Here is a 16,187-nt window from a genome sequence, read left to right on the forward strand (position 1 = left end):
TGGAGTTTTAGAGCCTACCACCAATAGTGTGGATGCCTCAAATGGAAATCACAAATCACCACAAACTTGGGACTTTGAGAGAATAGTAATCACCTTCTTGAAATCGGCCCTCTTACTTTACTCACCACAACTCATGTGATTTCAAGAACCAAAGCCTCCTTTATATAGTGTGGTGGATTAGGGTTACATTCATGTAAACCCTAATACCCATGTCTTTTCATTTCCATGAGATCCATGGGTTAAAGCTCCATGGAGTATCCATGGACTTTCCATGCAAGCCTAGCCCATTCCAAATAAGCATTAGCCCACACTATATAAATATAAGAGCCCATATTTAATTAGTCATACTTTTGATCTCTAAATTAATTCTAGATTAATTATAGATCAATACTAATTAAATAATATGATTTTATATTAATATATTAGGACTTATAATATATTAATAAATCATAACTTATACTATTCTCAAACGATTATCAATAAATTGTTCGGGTGAAGTGCAACCCAAATGGACCATGCCGGGTCGGGTCAAGTACATACCAAATATAGTTATGGACTTAGACACTATATCCAACAGTCTCCCACTTGGATAAGTCTAATAACTATAGTTGCAAGTATGACTTCAAGAACCGATCAGCAATCGTAGCTCTTTAAACTCTGTTGAACTATGAAGCGCCATTTTAGATAAGTGATCATATAATCCTCTATTCTAGATATCAGCCGGACAAATACATGGAACATGGTCTTGCTTATTGTCCAGCATTTGTTTCCCGATTTCCGATTTGTTTGACATAGAACTTAACTGAACACATCAATTTAGTTCTGACCGGGCCCGATACATAGGTCAAAACAAAATCATCGAGGGGCCCATATATCGCTTCTAATCCTAGAAGGAACAGATAAACTTCGACTCATATGTTTTCTCTACTACTTGTTGAATTACACACAAAAGCACGGTTTATAACATCGAGTTACCAATGCGTTTTCGTGCAATCAATGCATAACCAACTCATAGGCAACAAATCATATCTCTAGGTTTGAAGACTTATATGATATTACCATCTCACGATCACTCGAGATAAATTCCATGAAGTGATACAAGTGAGCGTGGGTTGAATCCAATACTCAGAACTTATGAGCACTCATGAGTGTTGTAGCCCCGCTTTGTCTAACATCTTAGACCTCTACAAGCCAACCCATGACAGTCTTGATTCATATCTACTTCCAACATATGACCGACTGTGGAGAGTTTGAATAATATGATATAAACCGTAGCATAATTATTCTGGAAGTCAAAACATGCAAAAAGAAATAATAGTAAACGATTGACAAGAGATAGCAACACTTTACTCATAAATAACAGCTTTTATTTATCATCAAATGTCAATTACATTTTACAAATTTCAAGATTATCTAACTACTAAAACTAATATCATCCTTCAGCCCTATGCTCCGAGCATGCTGGAGATGCTTAGCCCGAGTCAGTCCCTTCGTGAGGGGATCTGCTGGGTTCTCATCCGATGATACCCTCTTTGCCACGAGGATTCCTTCTTCTATTCGATGTCTAATGAAGTGATATTTTCTGTCAATGTGTCTGGATCTCCCATGATCTCTTGGTTCCTTGGCTAAGGCAACCGTACTATTGCTGTCACAGAAAATCTCCATTGGCTCCTTTATAGCTGGTACAACTCCAAGGTCTTCGATGAAGTTCTTTAGCCATATAGCCTCCTTTGCTGCCTCGCTTGCTGCTATATACTCTGATTCACAAGTGGAATCAGCCACTGTCTCCTGCTTGGAACTTTTCCAAGTAATTGCCCCTCCGTTTAGAGTAAAGACCCAGCCCGACTGAGAGTGGAAATTATCCCTGTCAGTCTGAAAGCTAGCATCACTGTACCCTACAACTCTCAAGTCCTCACTGCCACCGAGGGTAAGGACCCAGTCCTTAGTCCTCCGTAGGTACTTGAGGATATTCTTTACCGCAGTCCAGTGTGCCTTGCCAGGGTTCCCCTGATACCTGCTAACCATGCTCAAAGCAAAGGCTACATCAGGTCGAGTACACGTCATAGCATACATGATCGATCCTACAGCTGAAGCATAAGGTATTCGACTCATTTCTGCTATCTCAGCCTCAGTACTAGGGCTTTGTGTCTTACTCAATCTGGCGTTACTCTGGATGGGTAACTCTCCTTTCTTGGAGTTATGCATGTTGAACCTTTTCAACACTTTGTCCACATAGGTACTTTGACTAAGTCCAATTAGTCTTTTACTCCTGTTTCTCAAAATCCTTATCCCTAAGATATAGGCAGCTTCTCCAAGGTCCTTCATAGTGAAACACTTCCCAAACCAGGACTTTACTTCCTGCAGGGTTGGGATGTCATTTCCTATGAGTAGTATGTCATCCACATACAGTGCCAAAAAGCTGACTATACTCCCACTAGCCTTGATATAGACACAAGATTCATCTTCACTCCTTGAAAAGCTAAATTCTTTGATTTTCTCATCAAAGCAAAGATTCCATCTGCGAGGTGCCTGTTTTAATCCATAAATGGATTTCTCAAGCTTACACACTCTACTGGGGTACTCTGTACTGACAAAACCCTCTGGCTGAACCATGTAAACATCTTCAGCCAACTTTCCATTAAGGAAATCGGTTTTGACATCCATTTGCCATATTTCATAATCATGAAATGCAGCAATGGCTAACAGAACCCTAATAGACTTAATCTTGGCCACTGGTGAAAAGGTCTCATCATAATCAACTCCCGGAGTTTGAGAATAACCCTTTGTAACCAGTCGTGCCTTATAAGTGTGTACATTACCATCCATGTCAGTCTTCTTCTTGAAGATCCATTTGCACCCAACTATCTTACGATCAGGTACATTGTCAACCAAGTTCCAAACTTGATTGTCATACATGGACTGTATCTCGCTATCCATAGCCTCTTTCCATTTAGCAGCCTCAGGGCCTGCCATGGCTTCCGTGTAGCTGTTAGGCTCACCCAGATTTATCAGTATGTTATCACTGATAAGTGTCTCACCTTCTGTAGTAATATGAAAACCATAATAATGCTCAGGTGCATTCCTAACTCTGGTGGAACGCCTCAGAGGTATAGATTCTTCAGTCGGCTCAACAGGAGTTTTCTCCTCAGGTTGAGGGCTAGGTTTTGAGGTTCCTTCACCACTTGACTCTTGAATTTCCTCAAGGTCAATTTGCCTCCCACTGTCTCCTTGGCTCATGAATTCTCTCTCTCAAAAGAATCCTCTTCTTGCTACAAAGACCACATTATCACTGGGTCTGTAGAAGATGTAACCAAAGGATTTCTGTGGGTAGCCGATGAAAATACACCTTTCGCTTCGGGGTTCGAGCTTATCGTGAGTCTCGCGTCTCACGAAAGCCTCGCAAGCCCAAATCTTGATGTGGTCTAGATTGGGAACTTTTCCATTCCACACCTCGTGAGGTGTTTTGGCAACCTTCTTTGTAGGGACTAGATTAAGGATATGGGCGGCAGTCTCTAAGGCATACCCCCAAAATGAGATTGGTAGCGAAGCTCGACTCATCATGGAACGAACCATGTCCAACAAGGTCCGATTGCGCCTCTCAGCTACACCATTCAACTGTGGTGTCCTAGGAGGTGTCAATTGTGAGACAATCCCACATTCCTTAAGATAGTCAAGGAACTCAGTACTAAGATACTCACCACCACGATCGGATCGAAGCATCTTAATGTTCCTGCCCAACTGATTCTCCACTTCTTGCTTAAACTCTTTGAATTTCTCAAAGGTTTCTGACTTATGCTTGATTAGGTAGACATATCCATATCTACTAAAATCATCAGTAAAAGTCACATAGAACCGATTAGCATCTCTTGTGGCGGTTCTGAAGGGTCCACACACATCCGTGTGTATGAGGTCCAACAAACCTTCACCCCTAGCACAAGTGCCAGTAAAAGGTGACTTTGTCATTTTACCAAGCAAACAAGATTCACAACTATCATCTGACTTTAGGTCAAATGACTCCAAGACTCCATCCTTTTGGAGTTGGCCTATGTGTTTCTTGCTTACATGTCCAAGACAACAATGCCATAAGGATGCTTTATCTAAGCTAGTGGAAGAGTTAATACATAATACATTATTTCCTAGATTATCTACAACAGATACAGTTTCATACACGCCATCACAAGGTAATGCTTTAAAATAAAGAACATTATTAAAGAAAGCATCAATACTACCATTATTATTATCAAAATAAAAGGTAAAACCTTGTTTAGACAATGCATGAAAGGAAATAACATTTCTTGCCATTTCTGGCGAATAATAACATTTATTCAAATCTAATGTAAACCCACTATTTAGCACTAAGGAATAAACTCCTATCTTGGTGACAGGTGAAGCTTTCCTGTTTCCCATGATCAAGTTTATCTTTCCCTGCTCCACATTCTCACTTCTTTTTAGTCCCTGCAAATCACAACATATGTGAATACCACAACCAGTATCAAGGACCCAAGACTTAGAATGAGGTGAGTTATTAGACAATATAGTGTATATACCTGCATGGTTGGGTTTTACTTTCCCATCCTTCAAATCTTGCTGGTACTTTGGGCAGTTTCGCTTCCAGTGCGACTTTTCATGGCAATAGAAGCATTCAGCCTCATTAGGGTTAGCAGAAGGAGTGATAAAACCTTTCTTGGTTTTGCTTGAAGAGGAGCCTTCAAGGGTCTTACCCTTAGTACCCTTAGAAGGGTTCTTTCTCTCTTCCCTTTGCCATGCCCGATTGCCAATACATTGGCCGCAGTTGGAGTAGGAGTAGGAGTAGTAACAACCGACTTACCCTTTAGACCACTTTCGGCGGTCTTCAAGAGTCCTTGAAGTTTGCTGAGGGTGACTTCTTCCTTGTTCATGTGATATGTCATGCGGAATTGATCATAACACGATGGCAAGGAGTGCAAAATGATGTCTATTGCTAACTCCTCAGGGAAGTTCACATTCAGCTTCAGTAAGCGGTCCACATACCTTTGCATTTTCTGCATGTGGCCCGTGATGGGTTCACCATCCTTCATTCGGGTTGTTATCATGGAGGAGATTATTTCATATCGCTCTTGACGAGCACTTTGATGGTAGCGGTCCATCAAGTCCTGGTGCATCTCAAAAGGATAATAGTCCTCATAGGACTTTTGGAGCTCGGTTGTCATGGTGGCCATCATGATGCATGCCACTTTTGTAGCATCTCTTTCATGTACCTCATATTCAGCAAGCTCTTCAGGAGTAGCAGTTGGCTCGGGTACCTTCAGCTCCTTGTCGAGAACATATTCTTTGTTCTCATACCGAGTGACCATCCTGATGTTTCTGATCCAATCTCTAAAGTTGGACCCATCAAAGATGACTCTCCCACAAAGATTCATGAGAGAGAAGGAGCTAGTAGGGTTTGAGCCAGAAGCATTGTTATTGGAAGACATCTGAAAAGAAGAGGGAATAGATTAGATTAGATATAGAGATAGTCCTTAACAAAACACCCAAATGTAATATTAAGGCTAGGACCCAACACAATATTTTATAACTTAGAAGAGGGATGCCGTAATCTAAGCTATAAGATATTTGAAGGTAGGTGAATGACGATTCACCAATTTCCACCATGAAAATATTTAATTAGGTTTTAATTGGTTTAGAAACTCCTAGATTCATTGAACTTTGTTCAATGGCATGTTTCAATCTCGAGTGTGCCCTTCAAGTTTTGTGACTGGGATGCCGAGGATCACAAAACAAGGTGTGAAGTAACCATGCAAATTACTTGGTACCCTTAATGTATTACCCCTCAATCGATGTGCCGGTTAACCACACACGCTCCATCGATACTATGATAAACATTAAGTCACCCTTTACCTACCTTGTTAAGTTCAAGTTAGTGTGCTGGTTAACCACACACGCTCCACTAACGACTTAAACAAAGTGTAAAGTGTAATTTCATGGATTAGCACCTTATTCACATTTTCCTAAAATAACTAAGATTGGGAATTCAATAAAGTTTAGTTACTTTAGTATTATCATTATACTTTTAATGACAATTTATAAGTCCTTGTCCTACCCGTTCGGCTAACGACCCTCCACCGATCAAGGAAGCGGTGGGTGAGAGTGGACACCCATTAAGTTGCCATTTTATAGGAAACAACCTTATACCCCCCTTATAGACCGGCTTCGTGAATGAGGCGTACTAGCGGTAAGACGACTTGATCTTATACATATATAAATATTATTAAACTTATAATATTATAAAGTATAAGGGTTGAATTTTAACTTTTAAAATTCTAGGGGTTGGAACTAAAGTTTTTAATATGACTTTACATGTTCCAAAACTTGAGGGAAAGTTTTGTAAACTTTCAAAACTTTTCATTTCTCATAACTTATGAGTTAATGGTTATTAAAAATGAAGACTCTTCATTTTTGTAACCTATGTGTTCTTTTAATGGTTATTTATAAATGTGACTTTTGGTTATCCATAACTTAAGAACTAGTTATGGACTCCATTAAAACACATAAAGATCAAGAATTAATCTAATCAATTATTAGCACATAATTTCTATGATCTTCTAAACTCATATGTTTATGAATGTTCATATCAAAAATTTCAAGAATCGTAAGTACATATACAAAACTTGAAATTTTGATACGAGCTTTTGAACAAAACTTCGATTTTCAAGTTTTTTTTTTTTTTTTGCATCAAGTATCAAATAAACAAACCTGGCTCTGATAGCACTGATGGGTTTTCAGAGCATTCTAACACTCCTATGGTGTACATGCAACCCTAGAAACCTTGGATCTATGTTTGACTATGATACATGCAAATAATTATTTTTCAAAGGTTCTTATCCTATCTAGCATGGCATGGGGAACTTGAATCAAATAAAGCTAGTAGAATTACTTACCTTGTAGTTGTAGTTGATTGCTTGGAGTTTTAGAGCCTAGCACCAATAGTGTGGATGCCTCAAATGGAAATCACAAATCACCACAAACTTGGAACTTTGAGAGAATAGTAATCACCTTCTTGAAATCGGCCCTCTTACTTTACTCACCACAACTCATGTGATTTCAAGAACCAAAGCCTCCTTTATATAGTGTGGTGGATTAGGGTTACATTCATGTAAACCCTAATACCCATGTCTTTTCATTTCCATGAGATCCATGGGTTAAAGCTCCATGGAGTATCCATGGACTTTCCATGCAAGCCTAGCCCATTCCAAATAAGCATTAGCCCACACTATATAAATACAAGAGCCCATATTTAATTAGTCATACTTTTGATCTCTAAATTAATTCTAGATTAATTATAGATCAATACTAATTAAATAATATGATTTTATATTAATATATTAGGACTTATAATATATTAATAAATCATAACTTATACTATTCTCAAACGATTATCCATAAATTGTTCGGGTGAAGTGCAACCCAAATGGACCATGTCGGGTCGGGTCAAGTACATACCAAATATAGTTATGGACTTAGACACTATATCCAACATACCTTTCATCATCACGGACCTTGTCGTGATTTGAATTGCAACAACTGTGGAAGGAAGGGGCACACGACCTGATACTGCAGAGCACCAGCCCAACCAACCAATCCGACTCCTGGAGCGGGTGCCAGCCAAGCCTGCTATGGATGTGGAGAAGTTGGGCATTTCAAAAGAAACTGCCCCAAAGCGACAACGGGCGGCAACACAGGAAGAGTTCTGGCGATGGGCCAGGAGGAAGCAGTCGTTGATCCTACCGTTGTTACGGGTACGTTCCTCCTTGACAACTCTTATACATGCATTCTTTTCGATTCTAGTGCGGAAAGGAGTTTTGTTAGTCATGCATTCAAACATCTAATCAAATGTAAATCCCAACCTCTAACCGAAACATTTACCGTCGAGATGGCTAACGGAAAGAAGGAGAGCACTAACGATATATTCATAGGCTGTACTCTTACCCTAGACGGTCATTCCTTTCCCATCGACCTTATGCATGTATCCATTAAGAGTTTCGATGTCATTATCGGCATGGATTGGTTAAGCCCCAATTATGATGATCTCCTTTGCTACGAGAAAGCTATCCGTCTCAATTTTCCTTCTGGCGAAGCCCTCAGTATTTTCGGTGATAAACTCAATTCGAGCCTTCGTATTATTTCATGCATCCAGGCCCAGAAGTATCTACGGAAAGAGTGCCATGCATTCCTAGCTCATGCTGTCGACGAGACGCAAAAACTTAGAGACTTCGAGAGCATCCCCGAAGTCTGTAACTTTCCTGACGTCTTCCCCGAAGATCTTCCAGGAATTCCTCCCGAGCGTCAAGTCGAGTTTCGCATCGACTTAATCCCCGTAGCTACTCTTGTAGCTAACTCTCCCTATCGTTTAGCGCCGGCAGAAATGCAAGAATTATCCAACCAAGTTAATGAACTTATCAGCAAAGGATTCATAATGCCGAGTTCCTCACCCTGGGGAGCCCCGATTTTATTCGTAAAGAAGAAAGATGGATCCTTTCGGATGTGCATCGACTACCGAGAGCTGAACAATCTTACCATCAAGAACCGTTATCCCCTACCCAGAATCGACGACCTCTTCGATCAACTTCAGGGAGCCAGTTACTTTTCGAAGATAGACCTAAGATCAGGGTATCATCAGTTGCGGGTTCACGAGAATGATGTGCCCAAGACAACATTCCGAACTCGCTATGGACACTACGAGTTTGTAGTAATGCCCTTTGGTCTAACCAACGCACCGGCAGTATTCATGGACCTGATGAATCGAGTGTGCTGCCCTTTCCTAGACAAGTTCGTGATCGTGTTCATTGACGACATACTTGTTTATTCGCGGAGCGAGGATGATCATAAACAACACTTGAGGCAGGTACTCGAGACACTAAGGGCGGAGAAACTATATGCAAAATTCTCAAAGTGTGAGTTTTGGATCAGGAAGGTAACTTTCCTTGGTCACGTAGTTAGCAAAGAAGGCATACACGTGGATCCTTCCAAGATCAAAGCGATTGAGAATTGGTCAGCACCAAAGACACCCACAGAAATCCGCCAATTTTTGTGTCTCGCTGGCTATTATCGCAGGTTTATCTAAAACTTCTCCAAAATCGCTAAGCCTTTAACCACCCTGACACAGAAAGGTGTAACCTTTAGTTGGGGAGAAAAGCAAGACACTGCGTTTCAAACATTGAAGCAGGCCCTATGCAGTGCACCTATCTTGTCCCTGCCCGAAGGGACGGAAGACTTCGTTGTCTACTGTGATGCATCCAATCAGGGCCTAGGCTGTGTGCTCATGCAGCGAGGAAAGGTTATCGCCTATGCCTCGAGACAGTTGAAAACACACGAAGTCCATTACACAACTCACGATCTAGAGTTAGGAGTAGTGGTCTTCGCGTTAAAGATCTGGAGGCACTATCTCTACGGAACCAAGTGCACTATCTTCACCGACCATAAGAGCTTGCAGCATATCTTTGATCAGAAGGAGTTAAACATGAGACAGCGGCGATGGGTAGAGCTACTCAGTGACTACGAGTGCGAAATTCGCTACCATCCCGACAAGGCCAATGTGGTAGCGGATGCCCTCAGCCGAAAGGAGTATTCAAGGCGTAAGGTGAAGGCATTAACAATGACCATCCATTCCCATCTGTCCGCACAAATCAGAGAGGCTCAGCTGGAATCCTTGAAACCAGAGAACTTGGCAGATGAAGCGATGCGGGGAATAGACAAGAACTTAGAGGTCAAGGGAGACGGAGCTTACTATTTAATGAACCGAATCTGGACCCCAAAGTACGGTGGTTACAAGAAGGTTGTCATGAATAAAGCTCACAAAACTAGATACTCTGTTCATCTAGGTTCAGATAAGATGTACCTGGATCTCAAACAACTCTATTGGTGGCCGAACATGAAAGCAGAAATCGCTACCTTCGTGGGCAAGTGCCTGACTTGTTCCAAGGTGAAGGTAGAATATCAGAAGCCCTCATGTCTACTTCAGCAGCCAGAGATACCTGAGTGGAAGTGGGAAAGGATAACAATGGATTTTATCACTAAGCTACCCAGATCTCCGAGTGGGCACGACGCCATCTGGGTAATTGTTGATTGGTTGACAAAATCCGCCCACTTCTTGCCAATCAAAGAAAACTTCAAGATGGAGAGACTCACATGAATCTACATTCGAGAGATAGTTCGCCTTCATGGGGTACCTGTATCCATTATCTTCGACCGAGATAGCAGGTTCACCTCGAGATTTTGGCAATTGCTACAGAAGTCTCTTGGAACTAAGTTGGATATGAGCACGGCTTATCATCCACAGACAGATGGACAGAGTGAGAGAACAATTCAAACATTGGAAGATATGTTGAGAGCATGCGTCATAGATTTCGGCATGTCATGGGACATTCATTTACCCTTGGTCGAATTTTCCTACAACAACAGCTATCATACCAGCATCAAAGCCTATCGTTCGAAGCCCTCTATGGCCGTAAGTGCAGATCCCCTCTGTGCTGGGCTGAAGTGGGTGACACGTAGCTAGTCAAGGGTCAAACCCCTGACAGTACTCTCACGGGTCCTGAAATCATCCGAGAGACGACCGAAAGGATCGTACAAATCCGAGAACGATTAAAAGCTTCAAGAGATAGACAAAGGAGCTACGCTGATAAGAGACGAAAACCCTTGGAATTCCAGGTTGGTGACCGTGTTCTTTTGAAGGTCTCACCCTTGAAAGGCATGATACGCTTCGGAAAGCGTGGAAAGCTGAATCCAAGATACATCGGACCATTCGAGATCCTCGCTAGGATCGGTCCCGTAGCATACAAACTCCAGTTACCTCGAGAACTTAGCAACGTACATCCTGTCTTTCACGTCTCGAACCTAAAGAAGTGTCTGTCCGACGAGACACGTCTCATTCCCCTCGATGAGATCGACCTAGACGAAAGTCTACACTTCGTGGAAGAACCCGTGGAAATCATGGATCGGGAAGTCAAACGAACGAAACAAAGTCGCATCCCGATAGTGAAGGTTCGCTGGAATGCCAAGCGGGGACCTGAATTCACTTGGGAGCATGAGGATTCAATGAAACAGAAGTACCCTCATCTTTTTCCAAGTCCATAATTTGTATCTCTATTCTTGAATTTCGGGACGAAATTCCCTCTAACGGGGGGATGATGTGACAACCCGAAACTTTTTCCGTTTCCATTATGCAATTTCTGATAATAAAATTTGAATTTTATTAATCTTCCGTCGAACCTTTGATTTAGAAAAATCATCTGGTATTATATAATTAAACTTATATATGCAAGTCGGAACCAAAACCGCGCGAAACTCGAATTATCCTCGAAAACATCATGTTCACGGCCTGACTGGAGTTCACGGCCGTAAACCTGTTTACGGCCGTAAACTCGTTTGCGGCCAGCGTCGGGTGGACCCCATCCACCGACCACAAAACCTCTATAAATATGAGACCCCCACCCTCATTTGAACACCTTTGACTGGAAACTCTCTCTTTCTCTCTCTAAAACTCGTGACCGTAAACACCTAGAAGGCCTTCAATCTTCGAGAAAACACCGAGAAACACCGTTTAGAGTTATTTCGGGGCATCTGGAACACATTTCTCTTCGAAATCAGCACCCTTGTTCTTGAGTTTACGGCCCATCTTCAAAGACCGTAAACCCGTTTACGGCCCATCTTCAAAGACCGTAAACCCAGCTCACGGCCGTAAACCACTCTTCAAGGCCGCAAGCTCTTCCTAAGTGGTGAAAGCTCGTTTTCTCGATTCAAGCAGGTTCCGGATTCCGTTAAGTGCCACATACAACAACCCGATGATCTTCGTTTCCAGTGGACGTTTTCGCACAACCACAGTGAGTTCACACCCTTACATTTTCCGTGTTTTTAATGTTTTCAGGAGGGAATACAAGCCAAACTCAAAGTATTTTATTAAGTTTTAAACTTATGAATACAATTCAACGATTTCCATGTTTAATAAAATATTCCGATATTTTATCTCTTTTGTATTATGTCGAGCATAAGGGAAGCTTTTATTTTGGCAATCTACTTCACGGTTTTCAGAAAGGTTTTTACAAAACATTTTCCATGTCAACTCTAATAAACTATAATGAGTATAGTTTGGGATAACCCTCTAGGCAGCTCTTACCAATTCAGATTTCATAAGTGAATATATGTAAACTATGACAGATTTCATCTCTACCTCTAGGACAGATAACTTGTTTTTAGGGAAAATATGAGATTTTCCCAGGATAACACTGGCACTTCTAAAACTGATGATTTATCTTCTACTAATAGATACTCTTTCAACACTACTTTCCATAAGAAAATATGGGATTTTCTTGAGGAACACTTTCAAAAGAATCAAAGAACCTCTTCCACGAAAACTAAATGCTTATGAACTCACCAGCTTTATGCTGATATTCTTTAAACTGCTTGTATTCTCAGGAAATCAGTAAACAGGTACTCCTTGGATTTAGAGAAGCCGGAGCAATAAGAGTCATGTTTTTATATTTTTACATACTTTTGATGTACCTGAAACAAGTTTTCAAACTGATGTAAACATTTTACTTATATATGTATCCACTGTATTGGTTGTGTTGCTATGTTTCCTATTATTCATTGGTTGTGATGCTAAACATGACGTCCTCCACCCCGGAACGATTCCATCATTCTGGTTTCGGGGTGTGACAGCTTCCCTGGGTTAGGAAGTTTGGACTATATGCATTGGAAATGGGCCAATTGTCTAGTGCATATCATGGACAATATACATGTCGTGATCATGGCTATCCATCGGTTATACTTGAAGTTGTAGCCTCACAGGATACGTGGATTTGGCATGCCTTCTTTGGTACCCATGGTTGTCTTAATGACGTTAATGTTCTGAATAATTCACCAATATTAAATAAGATGTTTGATGGCACCAGACCATATTCCTCATTTGATTACGAAGAAGGCATTACATATTCGGATACTACCTTGTTGATGAGATCTATCCTGATCATTCGGTTATTGTTAAATCTTTCTCGTGTCCCGATGATGCTAGAAGGGTAAGATTCGAGAAAGCTCAGTAAAAAAGCGATGAAATATGTGGAAAGAGCATTTGGAGCTCTTAAAAAGCGTTGGCATATACTTAGAAATGCGCTAATTTTTTCTAATAGGATTAAGATATCGGAGGTGATGTACACGTGTAACATATTACATAATATGATACTAAAAGATGAAGGTAACATGATATGTGACTACGACGAGCATGAAGTCATTCCGGAGACACAACAACTAGAGATTGGTGGTGATGAATACATGCAAATACACACAATAATACATAATTTGGAAAATCCATCACGATCGTCGCCGCGATTTGACCGATCACCTATGGGTGCTTAATAATATTGATCTTAATGTGCCACTCATATATAATTGGACAACCAATTTTCGGAAGACAGTTTTCTTTAGTATTTAAGTTTATGTTTGAATCTTTGTGTTTTTAAATTTTAATTGTGGTGTTATGTATTTCTTTTGAGTATTGTAACGTTTTATTTTATTTTAGTGAAATCCTCCGCCTGATTTGTTGGAAATCGTGTTGCATTACGCTGGCATTACAATATGGCTTACAATAACATGGGCGATGGTGCTCCCGGCTTTATAACACCGTTTTGGTGTGCCAGCTCATCCAACAACGATATCTTTATGACCTATATCGGATAGTCTAACCGTATCGTATATTTGGTTGTAAACCCATATAAACCACTAAAATATAAATCGTTTGAAAATACTTTTATTATACAGTCAACATACTTATTTATTGCAAGAAGATGTGACACATCTAAATAATGTACCAATCCGAAAAAATATATATACAAAATATATTTCGCATATGTACTTCAAAATTTTAAGTTTGATGCAACAAGTATGGTCCTTAAAGCATTGATAGCATTTATGCTATTTAAATCTAAGATTTTAAAATAAGGTTATTAGGTCTTGCCTTTTAAATTAATCCATTAAATAAAATGATATTTAATATATTTATAAGTTTTATCTAATTTGACAAATAAACATATATCGCAAGTTGGCACACATCATTTATTTATTAGTTTGATAGCCCAATCAATAATGGACTTCACTGTGCGTTAACTGCATTCATTTTTGGGTCGACCCAATCGACAACACGTTAACAATTCGGGGGATGCATCAACCCTTTGTATATTTTTATATCGGCATATGTAGATTTTATATGTTTGATAGTCTATGTAAAACTCTGTAATGCATAAGTACAATTTTTGGAAGCTTGTAACACATCCTTTATGTCCACAACTTAACCATCAAAATATAATTTTGGTTCACTAATCAGGTGTGTCGACACTTTGTTTTACAAGAATGTTACAATGCATGTCAGGTATGATGGTTACAACACAACCACTAAAGTATTGACACGTACACAAGATAATTATAAACAAAACAAAATAATTCTAACTTCAGATTTAGATGCAATCACTACCGTAAAAACCCTCAAAGAAACCCCATATATAATTTAATGTTTGGAAAGAGTTTTAAAAATAGGATTATTCAAATCGAAACAATTTGCTTCCTAGTGAACAAACCTGACAATTTAAGGCGAACTTTTAAAGAATTTATGTAATTTTTTTTAGAACGGCAGGAATGCAATAAAAAGTTCTTGTAAGAAGCTAAAGAGAAATTACAAAAAAAAAAAGTCATAATAATAAGTTGGGATTTCACAACCAACGATCCCAATACATTTTGCACTTCTTTCTCCTATTACGGATCCAAAAAAACGAAATAGATTGAATATCATCAAACAAAACATCCAATCTAGGCTTTACCGTTCTAAAGACGAGTTTATTACGGTAATTCCAGATCGACCAAAACGTACAAATGATAACCGCGTCAAAATTCTTCTTTTTATCTACATCAAAAGAAGAATGATCGACCCAAGTAATAAGTGAAGGAACAAAAGCATTTATCGGAATCGAGACCTCGCACAAAGTAGCAATCTGGCTCCATAAAGGAGCAATATGCGGGCACGGGAAGAAAATATGATCTGTAGACTCTCCTTTAGACGACCAAAGTGGACATGAAGCCGAATCTAGGTCCATACCTCTATCTCTACCATTCAACCGAGTCGAAATTCGGTTTCTCGATATACGCCATAAAAGTACATTTATTTTCCGAGGGACAGGAGTATTCCATCTAGTAGCAATATCGGAACTTCCGAGTAACATAGAGTCCATATAAAACCTAGCCGAAGAGACGGAGAAAGAACCAGAGACATCGAGATCCTGCACCAATCGATCTGCTACATCCGTGAAGTCATACTCCTGCAATCGAGTAAGTAAATCATTCCATTGTGATAATTGGATCACCCCTTTCGACTGTCTACCAAAAGCAGAAATGAGCTTGGCTTCAAACTTTCTATTCATGACCAACAATTATGCATCGGGATCTAAGGCAAAAACTCTAGAATGCACATCCTGAAGAGGTTTGTCTCCAAGCCAAACATCATACCAGAATCGCGTATCACTTCCTTTTTCAACTTTAATTGTGCAAAAGGTCTTTAAGTCAACCCCTTTACAATCAAGTTGATCAATGGAACGAATTATCTTAGTCCAAGGGCCCATAACCCCCCTCCGAACCTGAGGCCTAACACCACCCCCACCATATTTGTGAATGGCTCTAATGACTCTAGCCCATAAGGAATTCGGTTGTAAAAAAACGACATAACCATTTGAACAACAAATATCGGTTAAAAGAGAATAAACTTCCGATCTCCAGACCGCCAGAATCACAATTAGATAACACCCTATCCCAATTAGTCCAATGTAATAGATAGCAATACTACCCATTACAGCCTTCACTAAAGTTAAACGGCCACAAATAGACAACAATTTAGCTTTCCAAGACGAAAGCCTAGATTCAAACTTTTCAACAATCGGTTTCCACGACTCAATGCGGTTCATATTAGAACCCACCGACACTCCAAAATAAAAAAAACGGAATACGAATCGCCTTGCACCCTAACAATCTCACAACCTCCTGAACAATAGCATAATCGACTCCCACACCAATCAAATTACTTTTGAATAAGTTTACTATTAAACCAGAAGCCATGTAAAAAACTTCCAGAATTCGAATAATACGACGTGTATTCTCCAGCTCCAAGTCACATA

General features: G+C 40.0%; 1 protein-coding gene across 1 annotated transcript; it reads right to left on the reverse strand.

The window, feature by feature from the left end:
- Positions 1 to 14,735: 14,735 nt before the first annotated feature.
- On the reverse strand, positions 14,736 to 15,440 carry LOC145158366 (uncharacterized). The gene has a single exon (XM_079077277.1). It carries the CDS (start codon positions 15,438 to 15,440, stop codon positions 14,736 to 14,738), a length of 705 nt encoding a protein of 234 aa, XP_078933403.1.
- Positions 15,441 to 16,187: the final 747 nt, after the last annotated feature.

This window comes from Lactuca virosa, chromosome 2 (assembly GCF_052849685.1).
Source record: "Lactuca virosa cultivar CGN04683 chromosome 2, Lactuca_virosa_CGN04683_v6, whole genome shotgun sequence".
NCBI classification, from domain to species: domain Eukaryota; kingdom Viridiplantae; phylum Streptophyta; class Magnoliopsida; order Asterales; family Asteraceae; genus Lactuca; species Lactuca virosa.

What these genes read in the sequence shown, in the direction of transcription:
- LOC145158366 (XM_079077277.1), bottom strand. Translation starts at nt 15,440, where the DNA reads ATGAATAGAAAGTTTGAAGCCAAGCTCATTTCTGCTTTTGGTAGACAG.